This window comes from Ascaphus truei, chromosome 5 (genome assembly GCF_040206685.1).
Source record: "Ascaphus truei isolate aAscTru1 chromosome 5, aAscTru1.hap1, whole genome shotgun sequence".
Lineage (NCBI taxonomy): Eukaryota > Metazoa > Chordata > Amphibia > Anura > Ascaphidae > Ascaphus > Ascaphus truei.
The window spans coordinates 120,970,798-120,989,906 of NC_134487.1; the positions used below are offsets into that span (position 1 = coordinate 120,970,798).

Here is a 19,109-nt window from a genome sequence, read left to right on the forward strand (position 1 = left end):
TGTGTCACATAGAGTGGAGCTGGAGAGTATGCATGGGCCAAAGTAAAGTCAAAGCCGGGAAGGAAAAACCTTACCTATGTAGGCTCATAAACCTGGTCCTGCTCTCCTCTGTTCTCCTCTGTGTGGGCGTGCAGCCTTCTGAAGAAATTGGCATAGGAAGAAAGGAATCCGGTGCTACAGCATGTAACAAACTCCAGGGCACTTCCGGGTTAGAACAAAAACTTTATTGGACCTCACGAACACACAGCCACACCACAGTCTCCCCCTCAACGCGTTTCACGCTATAATCAGCGCTGATTATAGCGTGAAACGCGTTGAGGGGGAGACTGTGGTGTAGCTGTGTGTTCGTGAGGTCCAATAAAGTTTTTGTTCTAACCCGGAAGTGCCCTGGAGTTTGTTACATGCTTTAGCGCCGGATTCCTTTCTTCCTATGATCATGCTCTGTGCTGTACAGGCAATAAACTACTCATTATATAAGCACCCAAGTTTGCTCTTATATATTTGGGTTTGCAAACAACGACAGTTGCATATATATATATATATATATATATATATATATATATATATATATATATATATATTGTGTAACAGAGCAGATAGCACACAAGTCCCATATGAATAAATATAATCAAAGGCTCCTTACCAGGCAAACCAGAGAGTCCAGGGAATCCAGAGTAGGCACAGCAAGGAAGAGACAGCACACTAGTTAGCAAAAAAATTGTATTAGAATAGCAGGCACAGACACCAACGTTTATGTCCTAGGAACAGGACCTTTATCAAGGGAGTGCTCAACACAGATAAACCATCACCACCTATATATACCCATAACTAACTACCTTAATAAAACCACAACTGCACACACCTGTGTGACTGCAGCCATCTCCGGCGAGGAACCGATGACGTCATCACCTCGCGTCTATCACATGTGCTCACTGCAGTGAGGAGCATCATGGGTAACTAGGGAACCTAAGGAAACACACCCTCAGCCCAAAAAACGGGCTCTACTGCGCATGTATGGCGCTCAAGTCCCAGGTTGCCTCGCAATGACAGGCAACAGGAAGGAGAGGGGAGGAGGGAGGAGGGAGGGGGGGGCCAGAGTGCTCCGTGACAGCAGCTACAGAGCGCATGGACATAGAGGCAGCAGCCAGAATAGCATGTAAACAATAAAGATGCATAGAACACCACCAAAGTGCAAACATCACGGCTGGGCAAAGGGACAGTAGGGAGAGGGGGAAAGGGGGAGTGTATAGGGGGGGGGGAAAGACAGGGTGGAAAGGGAGGGGAGGTAGGTGGGAAGCAGGGATAGGAAGACATGGTAAAAAGTAAAATGACAAAGAAGAATGTGGGGCAAAACCGTGCAGGTCCATAATGAGGACAGTGAAAAAAAAAGGAGAATGCCAGAAATCAGAGAAAATCAGAAAAAATCAGAAAAAATCAGAAAAAGGAAAAGAAGGAGAGAGACATCCAACACCATGATCACAAAAGGGGGGGGGGACACTAGAAAATGGCATACTGAAATAATGACAATCTTAAATAAAACATCCAAGTCTGAAGTCCTCGTTAAGGCCAAATGGTGACATAGTTTTAAGGTCGTGGATCATTTTGGCCTCCAATTGCAGCAAAAGTCTATTGCGATCACCTCCTCGAGGCGAAGTGTCAGCTTGTAAGATGGGCATACACCTTAAAGTCGACAGACTGTGTTTTTCCTGTTTGAAATGTCTTGCCACCGGGAGCAGTTTATAATCCTCCACTGTGTTCGAGTCCAACAGTGCTTTCCTAATAGTAGATCTATGAACGGCCATGCGTTCTTTCAACATGCGGCTAGTTTTGCCTATGTAGTACAGCCCACACGGACATCTTATGAAATACACGACGAATCTTGTCTCACAATTCATGGGTGTTTTAATGTGTATTGATTTTCCAATGTGTGGATGGGCATAAGATTGACCAATCTGTAAAAAGCCACAGTTAATACATCCATGACATTTATATACACCAGGTTTTTTATGTAGCATGTTGTTATAGGTGCATATTTGTTCGATGGATCAGCCTCCACGAGAAAGTCCCTCAGGTTTCTACCCCGACGATAGCACATCCTAGGTGGTACCTGACAGATATTACCTATTTTGGGGTCGTTGCTCAGGATGTTCCAGTTCTTTCTAATACTCCGTTTGATCACATTAGAAGCGGTAGTAAAAGTACTGCTGATGTTGATGCGGCTGGTCTTAATTCCAGCAATGTGTGGTGAGAGGAGAGAATTCCTATCCACGCCCCTAGCTTTCGTGAGGGCCATATCAATTTCAGATCTAGGATACCCCCTATCAAGAAACCTATTGGCCATTTGGCACAAAGCACCCTCTACCAGATCTGGATCGCTAGTGACGCGCTTAACCCTCAGCATCTGGGAATAGGGAAGACCCCGTTTGAGAGACTCAGGGTGATGGCTCGTTGCACAGAGCAGAGTGTTTTTATCTGTAGGTTTCTGAAAGATTTCTGTTGCAGGTAATCCACCTTTCTTATATACCACGGTATCAAGAAATGAAATTCTATCCATACTAAAATTCGCCGTGAACCGTATGGTAGATGGAATCATGTTTAGGTACGAAATGAATTGTGCTAATTCATCCTCACTGCCTCCCCATATCAAAAAGATATCGTCAATGTAGCGGGTATAGTGCACGATGTGATCAGCAAAAGGTGCATCATTCAAAAGATGTAGTTGTTCGTAACTGTCCATGAACAGGTTAGCATAAGCAGGTGCCATGTTGGAACCCATGGCTGTCCCTGTAAGTTGGAGGTAAAAGTCGCGTTCAAACCTGAAAAAGTTTTTATGAAGGATAACATCAATCAGCAATAGGATGAATTCGGTAGGTGGACCATCATATTCCAGATAGTTGGAAAGATGTTCCCATATTGCTTCCAGTCCCTCACCATGTGGAATATTGGTGTAAAGACTGGAGACATCCAGCGTCACCAATAGCATGTTAGTGATGTCAAAGGTGATGGTGCCCAGTTTGTTAATGAAGGCCGTCGTGTCCTTGACAAATGATGCCATATTAATGACCATTGGTTGTAGCAAAAAGTCAACAAACTGGGAGAGTGGGTGGCAAATGGAACCTCTTGCAGCAATAATAGGTCTGCCTGGCGGATTTATAATGGACTTGTGCACTTTAGGTAGCACATATATCACTGGAATCAAGAGGTGGTCCTGGGATAGAAAAGAGCCAGTTTCCTCAGAGATCCACGAGTTGTTGACACCAAGCCTGATGATGGAGTCTATTTCTGTCTTATAGCCTGGAGTGGGATCCTTCTGCAGTTTTTTGTAGTAATTAGTGTCCATCAGTTGCCTCTCGATCTCTGCCCTGTAGTCACCATAGTTCATGACCACAATGCCACCGCCCTTGTCGGCTGGTTTGATGATAATGTCATCATTAGACTTCAAAGAGTCCCTTTGCCCAGCCGTGATGTTTGCACTTTGGTGGTGTTCTATGCATCTTTATTGTTTACATGCTATTCTGGCTGCTGCCTCTATGTCCATGCGCTCTGTAGCTGCTGTCACGGAGCACTCTGCCCCCCCCCTCCCTCCCTCCTCCCTCCTCCCTCCTCCCCTCTCCTTCCTGTTGCCTGTCATTGCGAGGCAACCTGGGACTTGAGCGCCATACATGCGCAGTAGAGCCCATTTTTTTGGCTGAGGGGGTGTTTCCTTAGGTTCCCTAGTTACCCATGATGCTCCTCACTGCAGTGAGCACATGTGATAGACGTGAGGTGATGACGTCATCGGTTCCTCGCCAGAGATGGCTGCAGTCACACAGGTGTGTGCAGTTGTGGTTTTATTAAGGTAGTTAGTTATGGGTATATATAGGTGGTGATGGTTTATCTGTGTTGAACACTCCCTTGATAAAGGTCCTGTTCCTAGGACCGAAATGTTGGTGTATGTGCCTGCTATTCTAATACAATTTTTTTGCTAACTAGTGTGCTATCTCTTCCTTGCTGTGCCTACTCTGGATTCCCTGGACTCTCTGGTTTGCCTGGTAAGGAGCCTTTGATTTTTTATATATATATATATATATATATATATATATATATATATATATATATATATATATATATATATATATATATATATATATATATATATATATATAACCATAATACTGAGTTAAGTTATGGTGAGTAAAAAAAGTGACAAAAACCCTCCACAGGAAAGCAAATATGCAAATATAGCTGTATGCTCATCTGCATGTCTTAGGCAGGTCTGCAACCCCGCCTTTCCCCATTATCACCCAGCATACAGCACTTCCACTGCAGCAAGGGATTCTGGGAAATGACATGCAAATGAGCACACAGTGTCACTTTTTGCCTCAATAACCATTTTTAACATGGTTCCCTATAGGCTTAAGCTTGCTGCATGGTCACAGCTTTGAGCACAGCCAGGGTTAAGGTGCATACCCAGAAAACCACCCACAGACAGCTGTTTCGACCTTGATGGGTCTCATCAGTGTGGGGTTGATTTTACTGGGAATGCAAGAGAGGCTATGGGATAGGCTAAACCATAATACTGAGTTAAGTTATGTGAGTAAAAAAAGTGACAAAAACCCTCCACAGGAAAGCAAATATGCAAATATAGCTGTATGCACATCTGCATGTCTTAGGCAGGTCTGCAACCCCGCCTTTCCCCATTATCACCCAGCATACAGCACTTCCACTGCAGCAAGGGATTCTGGGAAATGACATGCAAATAAGCACACAGTGTCACTTTTTGCCTCAATAACCATTTTTAACATGGTTCCCTATAGGCTTAAGCTTGCTGCATGGTCACAGCTTTGAGCACAGCCAGGGTTAAGGTGCATACCCAGAAAACCACCCAAAGACAGCTGTTTCGACCTTGATGGGTCTCATCAGTGTGGGGTTGATTTTACTGGGAATGCAAGAAAGGCTATGGGATAGGCTAAACCATAATACTGAGTTAAGTTATGTATATATATATACACACACTGTGATATTTAACACCAGTTCTATTTCCCTTTCACCCCTTTTCCCCTTACACCCTTATGTAGAGAAAACAGGGAAGGAATTGGCTATAAAAAGGGCTGAAAAGGGGATAAAAAAAATATTATCCAAGATATTATTTTAATTGTGTACTATATATATTCTGTATTTTGGCGCACAAATTAGAGCACTACGTGTTTAGATTCACTAAACCAAACTCATAGCTTAGTGTGTACTACTGACATTAACTTCAATGCAATTTGTATGCACTAAATTGTTTGTGTGGAATAGTGATTGAGGCACCTCCCTCCCATCAGTGATATCCCTAAATCTTCTGTAGTAAGATTCTAGTAAAGTGATGCTTTACGTACAGTAAAAATGTATAGAACCTGCATCTTATTCATTATATCTTTTTTTTTTAAGCCTTTAAATTTAAAGTATATCTTTATTGAGACAAAGTCAGCACTTCATAGGAGACTCAATGTTATAATCCTAAAACATTTATAAGATATAAATTTCATTCAAGTTTGAAAAATTAAATTGGTGCAGTGTCAGAGTCTATGAATTCATGGAAGTTCAATTATAAGTACCTAACATAATATTGCAGCTGCCGACTGAATCCTATTAAGATTAGAAAATTCAATATCTCATCTCAATGGCTTTTAATTGATCTCTACACATATTGTGACTGCAGTCTAATATCTTAGATGTTTTCTGTACACAGAGGCAAATGTAAGCACATTAACTCTGTTAATAATTTTAACAAGTAGTCTGCATTTTCCATTACACAGTCAAACATTTTTCTGCAGCACAATTAAAGATACCATCAGCCAACGAAAATTATTTGTTTTTTAAATGCCCATGCTTTAAGGTTGCTTTTATCCTCCCGTTATGTTTTAATATAAATCGGTATTTAACAGTGTATATTTTAAATATGCAGAAGAAAACATGTTTTGAAATTGTCTATTGGAATCACAGTTTACTTTCTATGTTTATGAGAGATATGTTGATGCATTTATTTATTTGCAAGGATGTAGCACCCAAAGAAGCAAGCATGTAACCGTGTATTGGGTTTGTGTAGACATGGAAATTTGCATATGCCACTGTATCACTGTGTCTGTGTTTAGATGATGTATACCAGTGACTGTGTGTATCAGTACTGTATGTCAGTGCAACAGTACACCTGTGTTTAATAGTACAGTAGGTTGACAGGGCCACTTTATCCAATGGGCAAAAAAGGCAGTTGCCCATGGCCCACCGCCATCAGAGTTCCACGAGCGCCGCCGACAAGTCAGGACTACTGGCTCGGGCCTGGAGAGTCCAGGGGTCTGGGGACTCCCTGTCGGCTACCCCTGACATAAAGTGCCAGATCTGCAGAGGACCTGTTAGAGGGGGCTTACTGGTGGTGTCAATTGGAGGTGGCTGTCAAAGCAGGCCTGCTGGAGGCCGGTGAATGGAAGGCCCCCTACTGACAGGCATCTCAATGGGCACCCTCCCAACACTGTCCACCCGATCCACAATGAGCCAAACCTGAGCTCCAGGGAGACAACAAATTGTTCGGTTCATGTGGTCATGGCAACAGATTGCCCTCTCTACCCTCCTAATAATGGAGTCCCCTACCACCAGAACCTTTCTTGTTACCTCAGTATTCTTCAGAAAAATATATTATGGAACTAGAAAAAGTGCAGAGAAGAGCCACTAAATTAATAAAGTGGATGGAATATCTAACTTATGAGCAGAGGCTAGCTAATTTATACTTGTTTGTAATCGAAAAAAGGTGCTAGGAAGGTGATGTGACAACTATATACAAATATATTCTGGGTCAATACAATGAGGTTTTAAAAGGGCAGTACAAATGACTAGTGGTCATCCCTTAAGGTTGGAAGAAAGGATATTTCACCAACAATAAAAGGAAATAGTTATTTACAGTAAAGACAGTTAACATGTGGAATTCATTGTCCCTGTGATGGCAGATACAATAGAACTTGACATATTTTAGAGCGGAAAGGAATACAGGGATGTACAAATTAAGTAAACATGGGAGAAATCTGATTTGCCACTATTTGGAGTCAGGAAGGAATTTATTTTCCGCTTATGAGGCATCACTGTATAATGTTTTTCACCTTATGAGATATCATTGGATTATATTTCACTGGGGATTTGTGTTTGCCTTCCTTTGGATCGAGCTACTGGAAATACAAATATACTGTTGATAAGTATTTGTCATCTACATTTAAGATAGGTTGAACTTGATGTACGTGTCTTTTTTTCAACCTCATCTACTATGTGACTATATAACATCTTGTTGGGTCCCTTGGTTTCATGAGATAATGCTGTCCTTATTTCCCCCCCAAAAGTTCAATCAAATAACACCAAATCATATTATGCATTGCTACATGATTAATTACTTTGCGTCTGCTTTGTTTCACTTACACCATGCAGATTTAATCATGTGATACTAGAAAGCTATAAACATTTTGCCATAAAACAGTGCTTTGGCTAACGACGGCTAAAGATTGAAGAATCAATCACTACTTTATATGCTTATAACCTAAATCTCTGAAATGTCATGTCATATTCTACATTAAGCATCATTTTTACAAGATGAAAAGCTGATACTGATAGCATACTTATGGCTCGATTCAACAAATTATGCAAGTTCACACAATGGTCCCTATTCTTTAAATGGCGATAGTTCAATTGGGAATTCCGTGTGATAGTGCTGAATCGGCAGTCTCAGTTCATGGAATAAGGGCCAATGAGTGTTTGTGCAGTTTAGTGAATTTAGCAATATCTGCCTAAATTGGCTCTATTTTACCACAATTTTAATTTTATAAACATTCTTATATTATATCGACATACCTTAATGTTCTCTTCAATTTTGATAGGTATTACTAGATCTTTCCACATACACCATGATGAAAACTTCCTCTTAACATAGACAAGATCATAGACACTCCCTCCTTTGGGTAGCTGTGTTGCCCTTGGGACCTGGAGACCACTTGGCCGTGGATATTTGGAGTCCTGGTCACATATGTTTTTTAAGAACTCACTGAAGCTGCAATTAAAATACATTTGATTGTTTTAATAATGTACAAGTGAGGTTGTATTGTGCATTCGCCTAAGTTCGATATACCATGTTTCATATAACAAATCCAATTTTACTGCATGTATTGGTTCAAAGTGACAGGTACTATACATGATAGCAATATGATATGCTATCATATGATAGCAATATGATATGGTCTTGCATCTTCTGAGATTATACATTATTGGATAATTAAATGTTTGTAACCAGATTGAATTTTCTTATTCTGCAAACACAGGTCCCACGTCAGCATTTGAATAATCATCAACGTTTTTCCCCTTCTATAAAAAGTTAAAATAAATGCAGAAAAAAAACTTTCCCACAGAAAAGCACATAGAAAAGACAGGACAAATTTGTAAGACAAAGCATTAAAAGAAATGTTAAAAGCCAACATTAACACTAAGGGGCGTATCCTTTATATTCTGTGAGCAATTGGCTGCTTTGGGTTATATAGAAGTCGCCCCAAAGAGAACACGAGCAACAAACGTCAGGTTAGTAATTAATTTGAGACCTTCTAAACATCAAAGAAAATTATGACAATTTGTTTTTACACAATGCAGTTAGGGTATTGAATACTGCAGAGTGCTAATAAGATAACACATCAAGAATGTATTCCTGTCTCAAAGGTGCAACTACTCAAGAGAATTGCGGAGGAAATAGATTGGAACGCAACCTTACTGTATTATTTCTTAAAACTGCCTCTATAGAAGTCATGCACTAAACATTAATTAACAACTAGATAAATAAAATATTATAGCTAAGAGAAATTAGCAGCCATATTTACAATAAAAACATTTTTGACATTAAATAAAATAGGAGTACAAACAAACGTGAAAAGAAAAGTAACGACAGCAAAAACAACCATTACATCTGTCATCACATATTTGTCACGGTCGCACATGAATAATTTTGAACCAGGGTACTGTATCTCACTTCAGGGATCGCGGAATAAACATTCTTCCTGTCTAGATTTTGATTTGGTTCATTCTTAAAATGAGGCAGGGTAATTAAAATTAATATTACTATTTTTAGAACTTTATTAATCTGATTATTGGACCTACTCTAGTCCTCTAACCTCCAGGAGAGAGTGAGTGTGTACCATACCTCTGCCCCTGATAGAGGGGCAGGGAAGAGCTGGGACTGCTGTGGGTGCCCTTGGTCTGTAGTGAAGGTCAAGAGACCATCCTTCAGTGAGTAGCTGACAGTTGCTGTATTAAGCAGAACCCTGCTGTGTACTTTGCTGCACAGAGAGAGACAATAAACCGCTCCTGCTATTATACCTCCAGTCTGGTGTGTGATCTTGCTGGGGGGAGAGGTAATCGGTTCTACCGTGGGAGATCATTTTCAGTTCACTGGAGCCTACGGCACATGGAGGCGCTGCACTGCTATAGATATGTGGGTGATGTACCTCAGCAACCTGATCTTGTGTCCCCACTACCATCAGCGGACAACTCAGCCCTCGGACCAGCGGGAATCATGCACCAGATACGTAGTTATGGCCAAATCTCCCACGGGTGGGGGAAACACCGTTACTGTTGGAGGCGCTGATGAGTTACTGCTCAAAAGGACAGGTTTTCAGCGACGCAAGGCTGGAAGTAATACGGTACGCTTTCAGAGCAAGTGCTGAAACTGAAGGAGGGAGGCTAGGTGTAGTGTCCCATGGAACTCCTTCCCCAATCATGGGACTATGCTTTAGACTGCCCTATCGGGTGAATGGTCTGGAGACACAAAGACTATTGCTGTTCTAAGTTGTCCTGAGGCGGGTAGTCGGGATGCTTAAAGGAGGTGCTCTGGTGAACTGAGTCCCAGGGACCTCTGCAGAGGGTCTGCGATACTGGCAGCCTAGAGGAGTGGCGTAAGGGTACTGGATAGGGAGTATCTTAGGAGGGTGCCTGACGTACAAGGTGCCTAGACTCCTCTGTTGGAAGAAGCCCTGAGTGCCACAAGCCATAGCCAGATCATGGAACCTCAGAGTGCTTGTAATGGACTGTAATTGTGGGCAGCGTATCGTGCTGGAGCTTTGCTAGTCTGGGGTAGATCCTACTCTTGGTAGACTGCAACTATGTGCTGTACAGATCTAAAGGAAATGGATTCCCTCCAGAACCATGCAGACCATGTGGCGGAGTTGCAAACTGCAGAATCAAATGTTGCAAGTATGGGGTGGAGTGGTGCAAAAGCCATAGCCACGCCCTTTTTGTGCTGCTCGGGGCTTCTGGTTCCACCAGAGGGAGCAGACATTGAGGAGGACATTGTGCTTATGGGTGGGGCTGCAGACGATGTGACTGGCCGACCGTACCCTCAGTTCTTCAGAGCCACCGACGACCAAGGAGCTACTATACCTGTGCTCCTGCCTCCACGCACTTTATCCAGGCCCGAAATGGTGAATCGTGTACTGGATTATTACTCTCTGCTAGGAGGATTCCTGGAAGTAACAGTTGGCGAGTCTCAGCACCTGATGTGCCTGTGCCCTAATTGTTATTACCCGGGCAGAGATCTGGTTTGGGGTGCTATTTGCCTAAGGTGCAGAGCTAACTACTTCCGGCCCATGTTCCCATGGTCTACGGACTTTGATTTCAGGGATCCGACAGACTCCGATACCGAGTCAGATGATTGTGGCCTTACCTTGCCATCTGCGATTAGAGAGGACCTAAAGGCTCTAAAAACTGCTAATGGGGGTCAGTATGCCCCAATGGCTCCAGATCCGGTTCCCGACAAGGTTCCAGATACGGTTTGTGGGACGGAACCCACTAATGTATAGCCAGAAGTGCTCCCGAGTACAGCTCTATCCAAAGACGAGCTGAGACCCATGAGGCCGCGGCCAAAGAGATGAAGAGGCATTCCCTTTGCAACAATGTCCTGTGGCCTGGTCGGCGTACCAGTAACTCGATCGGAGGATACCAAGGTTCCAGCACAGCAGCGGAGCGGTGAGAGACCACCTCCTTACTCCCAGCAGGAACCGGTGAAGCTTTCCGGCGAGAAGACCTTGGACAGCCATGATTTCAAGCGGAGGACTATGATGAAATGCCTACTCAAAGACTGGGTATCAATGCACTTCCGGTGCGGGACCTGGACTTGCCCCAGGATCTTGTAAGATCTTCTAGTGTTGATGTCACTGCTACGGCGACTGCCAGGGTGGATGAGAAGAAGCCGATCCCCGCTGCGGTGAGTACCGCCTTGCCAGGCACTAGCTTGGGACATTTTATCCATTCTATATGGGCACGTCTGGATGGATTTAAGACCAAGACATTGACCCCGGTGCGTGTACCCGTGCCGAGGTCCCCGAGATGATTCGGACACTCGACCAAGTACAGGAATACCATAGTAGGGGTCAAATTCAGGACTGTGGGGTTTCAGATAAGACCGTTGGTATTGTCCCTACTGCACTTGTAAGACCCCATGTAGCACCGATGTCGGCGAGGGTAGACAGGAATCACCAAAAGTCATTAGTCTATTTTCACCAACCGTGGGACGGGGGGGATTGAGTTTGAAATGGGTTCCGATGACAAGGAGCTTGAATTCAGCTCTGATGAGGATGAATACTTAAGGGAAATCTCTAACACAGCCTTTAAGGATATCATGCGTAGAGTGATTAACAACTGTGTCCCTAGCCCGGTGCCTTCCGCGCCTTATGTTTCACCACCTTGGGACAATGAGATCATGTTGGAATACCAGTCCCATGAGGGATTAAGGGAATCACCTACACTGTCTACCTGGGAAAGGGAATTGATGCTTCACAAGATTCCTGTGTGGGATACTGATAGTTCTGAGGAAAATTGTGGGTCCCATAGTTCTAGAGATAATTGGGATCCTGAGGTCTCAGATAAGAATTGGTATAGTGCAGAAGAAATGGAATGACGGCTCCGGGAAAGTTTTAAAGAATTGTTCTGGCACGGCCTTCCTAGACCCCTACATCCATGCATAAAGTATTGCCTGGTTGTGGGTGTTCAGTATGCTTCAAAGAATATTGTTATACTCTTGCTTTAAACCAAGTGGATCATGCTGTGCGCAGTCCACCCTAAGAGGGTATTTTCAGTTACAGTGCCAGACAGTACTGGGGTACTAGTTAGAAAACTAGACCCAGAACACTATTACTAATAAAGGTTCTTCATGTTGGGAGGAACCCCGTTCTGCAAGGCAGCCATTTTATGTTTGTAGTCAAATAAGCTGCTACATGGTTCTAGTAAGCTGTACTGACTGTATTCACAGAAAATGTTATCATGCATATCGAATGTAATAATCAATTATGTGAAATGCTCTCTTATTATGTTCAGGTTACATTCAAGGATGGTACCCGAAAATTTTGGGATCGTTGGGATTCCACCAGAGGGAGAGTGTAGCCTGGTCACCTGATGGCTACTATTCTTCTCCTGTGCTGAGAGTAATCCCTGGTACAATCAGGTTGCCAGTAGTTGATATGGGGTTTTCCCCCTCCGAGGAGCTGCACTTGAGTGACTGCAGGAGGCGGTGACATCCGGCCTGGGCATGACCAATCAGGAGACAGACAATGTACCCTCCTCCTGGCTGTACTTAAGTGCAGTGCCACCCAAATTCGGGAGTGCCTCTACCCATGTGGGAGGGGCTGGTCACACAGCCAAGAGTCTGATTACTGGGCCTACTCTGGTCCTCTTCCCTCCGGGGGAGAGTGAGTGTGTACCATACCTCTGCCCCTGATAGAGGGGCAGAGACGAGCTGGGACTGCTGCGGGTACCCTTGGCCTGTAGTGAAGGTCCAGGGACCATCCTTCAGTGAGTAGCTGACAGTTGCTCTATTAGGCAGAACCCTGCCGTGTACTGTGCTGCACAGAGAGAGACAATAAACCGCTCCTGCTATTATACCTCCGGCCTGGTGTGTGATCTTGCTGGGGGAGAGGTAATCGGTTCTACCATGAGAGATTATCTTCAGTTCCCTTGAGCCTACGGCAGATGGGGGCGCTCCACTGCTATAGATATGTGGGTAATGTACCCTAGAAACCTGATCCTGTGTCCCCACTACCACTGGCGAACAGTGGAGATTCCGCACGAAGCAGTGTAGCAGAGTACAGCCGTATAATGATCAGGATCACAGCAGTGGGATAAAAAAACTTATTCCACTTTCTCTGATGAAGCGCCGCACAGGCGTGAAACGCGTAAGAGTTACCCTCCATTCCTGTCTGCACCATGGTGTCCAAATAAAGAAGTTTTTTTATTCCACTGCTGTGATCCTGATCATTATACGGCTGTGCTCTGCTACACTGCTTCGTGTGGAATCTCCACTGATCTACTGTCATCACAGATGCACGCCCCAAGACAAGAAGAACACAGGCTTTTTCTCATGTGAGTTTTACCATTTACCATTGGGAGGTATTAACAAGGTGATTGCAAGCGTGTGTGACATTGTCCCTATTGGGTGTGGTGTGGTGGAGCCAATCATTCTCCATTTACAGCACCCCATTGACTTTATGTGATATGTCCAATACATTACGCTCACCTATATACCCTACACTCACCTTATTGTGACTTGCCTGTCTGATTTCCTTCTTCAATCAAGAAACCCTTTATAGATGTTATTGAGACTGTTTGTCTATAGTCATTTGAGCACTATTGTTGAACTTTGTTCTTCTACTCTCTACCACTGGCAAACGACTCAGCCCTCCTGTTTACCAGCAGGTATCATGCACCACATACATAGTAATGGCCAAATCTATCACCGGGTGGGGGAAACACCGTTACACTAGCATCATATTAAAGGAGTACTCCTGGCTGCCATTTAAATAAAGAAAAAAAAAGTATACAGTGTATACTGCTGCGGCCAAGTTTATTCGAGCATTTGCCCGTTCTTGGCCGCAGCAGTAGCCTGGCGCGCGCCCGCGAGTGACGGGCGCGCGCCGAAGCAGCGGAAGAGCGCCCTCCGATCGGGGCGCTCTCCCTACCGCTGCCGGGTCCGCCGGGTCCCCCGGAACCCCCTGCCGCTGTCCCGCGATCGCGGAACACCAGGGCTCCCTCGGGGAGCCCCTGGACGCGCGTGCAGGGGGCGCACGCTCCCGAAGACGCGTGACCGCGCGTCTATGACGCGCGGCACGCCGAGGGGTGGCCACTAGCAAGCCGGGAAATCTCCCGGCTTGCGGTACCGGCCACACTTTAATAAAGTGTATCGGTAGTGTATATACTGTATATATTTTTTTGAAGTAGGGGGTCTCTTGAGCTAAACACGTTAATTTCAGGTCTTCAAGCTTCCTGAAATACTTACCTTGGAAGGGGGTGCCAGTAGCTTTGTGTAGTTTAAATGTCCTGCATCATGTGGGCCAATAGGAAGCAGCAATTTAAATCCGACATATGTGACAGCCCCGATTAGCTCTGTCTGGGCTGCTACCGGCACACCATTCCGAGGTAAATATCTATGGAAGCAGGGGTCCCCGGAGCTGAAATCAACGTGGATCAGCTCCGGAGACCCTTTGCTTCAAACCTATTATAAAAAAAACCCACAAAAAAGTGTCGCGAGAAGTGCTTCTTTAAGTCCTGTTAACCTTAATGTACCTTTATGGATAGACCCTGTTAGAGGTAGCACATCTTGCATATAATTATCACAAATGGTATAGTTAACACAATGTGGTTTCCAGCTGAAAACATGACATAAAATGTCATTGGGCTTTGAAGATACATGTTAAGATATAATGTGACATTTACTTTGATTAGCGTCACTTTAAGTAACTTATCAGATCTCTATGGATCTGGCCCTTACTGTTTCTAAAAAAAAAAAAACACACAATTGCCACTTTTGGTTATATTTCACTAGAAGATGCAGTAATGGAAATGAGTTTTATGAGCATTTCTGTCAAATTAAACAAATACTTACCGATCTCATGTTTTAGAAACCTTACTGTATGTGACAATGTGCATGAAAATGCATCTGAAAAAGTTTGCACACGAATTCCAATGTTTACAAACAGTAACAAAATGTAAGGGATCATGGAAACAGGTTTCCACACAGCTTTTGAGTTGTTTACTCCATCACAAGAAGCTATAACATTGTAACTATGCAGTTTATGGCCGACCATACTGAATTCATTTTAAGTGATAAATTGTGCAAGTGCTGAGGGTTTTGTGTGTTTGCTGATGGACGCAACCTTTCATATGCCATAACTTTCTACTCTGAACACTAAAATAAGCCATTACTCGGACTTCTAAAGCTTTTTGATGAAGGACTTTCCACAAAGCTTGGCCTAATTGGAGACCAAGTAAAAGACATGATTTATTCCTCAAAGCAATTTTTTTTAAATCTACTGTTACAATATGAATGCAATTTTCTCTTAAAAGAAAAGAGCAAACAATAATTCTGAAATACATCTTTTATCAGCATGGTTTATGTAAATATAGATTGATGTTGTACTCTGCATTCTCATGTAGTTGCTTTACCAAGATGTTCAATGCTAGCTTTTGGTTAGACCTGCTTCCCATAGACAGATATCTCATACAAATTGGTGAATCAAAAACAGATTTAAGGCTTCCTGAAGTAGATTTAACTGGTAGAAGGCCCTATGCCATAGCTAATTTACCATACTGGTAACTGGTCATATATAGAAATATAGCCTGTCTGTATGTTCATTTTTCCTTAACTAAAGTCCGGACATCAATCGTTTTGTTTTGGAGATGTAACTAATATACATTGCGTTAAGTTGTAGACATTTGGAGTCAGCTCTTCGTGTTGATATTCACACCTGATTTAAACAGGATATGCTGGACTGATTTCTGATTTATTTGTTTGAAATTCATCATCTACCCGCCAGATGGCACAGTAGTTGGCACATAAGATGGCACATAAGTTAGTTAAAATATGTACGTAGAGGGCTGTAAGTCTCAAGCAGGTGCAAGACCGACCCCGCATTATACTGCAATTCATTACAATTGCTTATTGTGTAAGGGCCTTCACCATTCAAGACCTTATAAAAATTTGTTTTTTTAATATTTTGTTGCAAAACGTAATAGTTCAATGTCTTCAACTTATAGTTCGAGTTTCTGGTCACTCACTCCTGAGTTTTTCGTGAGCTGAGAATGAGTGCAATGTCAATTGCTGTAGGGAAATCAGATTGTAGTTTAATTTAACTAATTTATTCCGCAATTAATGATGCAGCAGACAAGAAAGCCACTGTATCAGAAATATATGACTATCTCATTGCCAATTATGAATACTTCAGGTATTCTGTTGACACAACTAAATGGAAAAATGCAGTGCACATTACTTGGTCAATTAATGATTGCTTCATTTGCATCTCCCCAATCCGGGTGTCACAGGAGGTTTTTGGGTATTGGAACCATTCTTTGTGAAAATGTTTGATCATAGCAACTTCAGAAGGAGAAGAAACGCGACCAACAGATTGAATAATACTTCCCAATCTCGCAATTCGACACCATCTGAAAAACATTGTGAACAGCAGCCTCAACCTGATTATAACTTGACAGGTCCATCTGGTAACCTGGTCCTACCTGACTATTATCTACAGCAGTCAAACCTTGATTTTACCTCTAATGCTCAGCATGGATACCTATGTTAATACCAAATATCGTTCACATCAGCAAGGTTGGTAAGCTTGGCAAGAATTCTAACGAAGGTAAATATAATATCAAATATGTTATTAACTTAATATGTTAATAACAAATATCGTTCACATCAGCAAGGTTGGCAAGCTTGGCAAGAATTCTAACGAAGGTAAATATAATATCAAATATGTTATTAACTTAATATGTTAATACCAAATATCGTTCACATCAGCAAGGTTGGCAAGCTTGGCAAGCTTGGCAAGCTTGGCAAGAATTCTAACGAAGGTAAATATAATATCAAATATGTTATTAACTTCTGTGCCCTATGACACGAATTGCCTGTATACAGTAGTTTAAGCATTCTTTTTTTTCTCCAGAATCGATAACGTGCTAAATCAACATCCAATATCCACAGCACACGGCCATCAGATGATTAGGATGATGGCGTGAGAAATCGAAAAACATTATATTACTGTCCCTTTTATAACTTTTCTACGCTTTTACACACTTTCTATAAATGTTCTAATTTTCAACTGTGCTTACTAGTCCACTGTATCTGTTAGATAATGTACTGTGCATTAAATATTATCACGTCTAGTAAAAATTCAAATGGAAATGTTTCCTGCTTATTTCCCATCACATACTGTAACTATACTACGAGTGGGTGTTAATGGACCACGCTGTGCCTACTGTGACCTCCGCTGTATCTCCTTCCGGGATGCCTACTCTGACTACTCTGTATACTGTTTACACCATTAAATGACATTCACAAACCCCCATCGCCTGCCAGCCAAACTCCATCCCCCGTTCCTTAAGAGAAAAGAATGTAAGGTTTGTAACCCAGCACAGCATACCTCGCACACACGCATGTGCATTATTAAGTACCACCCCGCAACCGACCACTAAGATTAGCCTCCGAAACAAGACTAGGTTGAGTTTGTACTGCATGTTACATGCTGACAAGGACTAGGTTGAGTGACACTCACTGAACTTTATGTTAAATGTTGACAAGGGCTAGGTTGAGTGACACTCACTGTACTGCATGTTACATGTTACAAGGGCTAGAAAACATTAGTACTTTATTTCCAGTACTAATGTAAGTGTATTAAATGTACTGCTCAAGAGCAATGAAACTAGTGAAAACTTTATAAAACAAAACTTATTTTTTATTATATGAAAACTTACTGCAATCTGTGTATACAGTATATACGTATAAAGATATATATTCAGCACTGAAGTCTGATTGTACACATACAGTATGCTTTAGAGTGCACAGTGGCACTGTTGAAAGCATGTATGGAACCAACACCGGATAATGGGGAATTAAACCGTAGTGCAGTTGTAGTACAACCAGATAATTAGGATGGGCAGGAGGGGAACAACACAGGGACAGTAAGTAGTGAAATTGATTAACTTAGTCCCCATAGCCCCGGAGAGCCCGGTGTGGAGTAACCCTACTCACGATAAAACACCGTCCTGTGTCCCTTCTTTTCAGCTTCTTCCCCTGAGCTGCCAGAAAGAGTGCGTCTCCCGTGTGGCTTAGTAAGATCCTCACAGACGACAGTAGAAAGAAATGGATCCAAATAACAGCTGCTCCAGAAAAAAGGTAGGGCACTCACCAGCAATGGAGAATTAAAAACAAGTTTATTAGACTACATAAAAAACAAAGAAACAAACAGTGCAAACTACTCTCCCACGCGTTTCATGCCCAGTGTGGCGGAAAGCGCCACACTGGGCGTGAAACGCGTGGGAGAGTAGTTTGCACTTTGTTTCTTTGTTTTTTATGTTGTCTAATAAATTTGTTTTTAGTTCTCCATTGCTGGTGAGTGCCCTACCTTTTTTCTGGAGCAGCTGTTATTTGGATCCATTTCTTTCTGCCACAAGCTGATGACTTAGTCAGCTCCACAAATAGGAAATCATCCAAATTTTGAACAATCCCGGCCAAGCCCAATTCGTCCATTATAAAAAGTTGATTTAAAGTAGAGACAAGAAATAGCGCAACCCGTAGGCAGGCATATGTCAACAAGCAAACAGCCTTTGAAAATACAACCCAACAAATAAAATAATTAATTGTGCACTGGAGGCAAACAGAAGGCAGGTTCGATGTTGGCCTTGGTGAACAGACATTCTCTCCAGCACTTCCTTTGGCAATGTCAAATGATGCATAATTCACTCTAAACAGCTCTGATTTATCCCATCATTAACAGACTCACTGTCTGGAAATTACAGGTGCTGTACCAGGCGAAGCGCATCGGGTTCCTTCTTAGGCAAGACACCCAATGGGGAAACCTACAAATCAATCAATGGAAGATCCCAAAATAGACCCGCCATGCGACCCAGTGACATCTCTTTTTCAATCCTGAAAAACATTTTATAAATTAATAAATACATGTCAAATACTTGCAGAGTTTAGTTTCCTATGCAGGATCTGAAATGCAATATATTCACAGAAGAAAGATTACAACCTCGCACATTCTTCTATACGAGGACGTGCCGCATTGTGCTATACATAGGTACTA

General features: G+C 42.7%; 1 protein-coding gene across 1 annotated transcript in view; it reads right to left on the minus strand.

Moving 5' to 3' along the window:
• The window catches only part of LOC142495286 (dynein axonemal heavy chain 3-like), a 1,152,169-nt gene that overhangs the window by 508,758 nt on the left and 624,302 nt on the right, over positions 1–19,109 (minus strand). Inside the window, exon 40 of the mRNA XM_075600542.1 lies at positions 7,852–8,047. Within this exon, the coding sequence (XP_075456657.1) occupies positions 7,852–8,047 (196 nt within the window). The remainder of the gene's footprint in view (positions 1–7,851; positions 8,048–19,109) is intronic.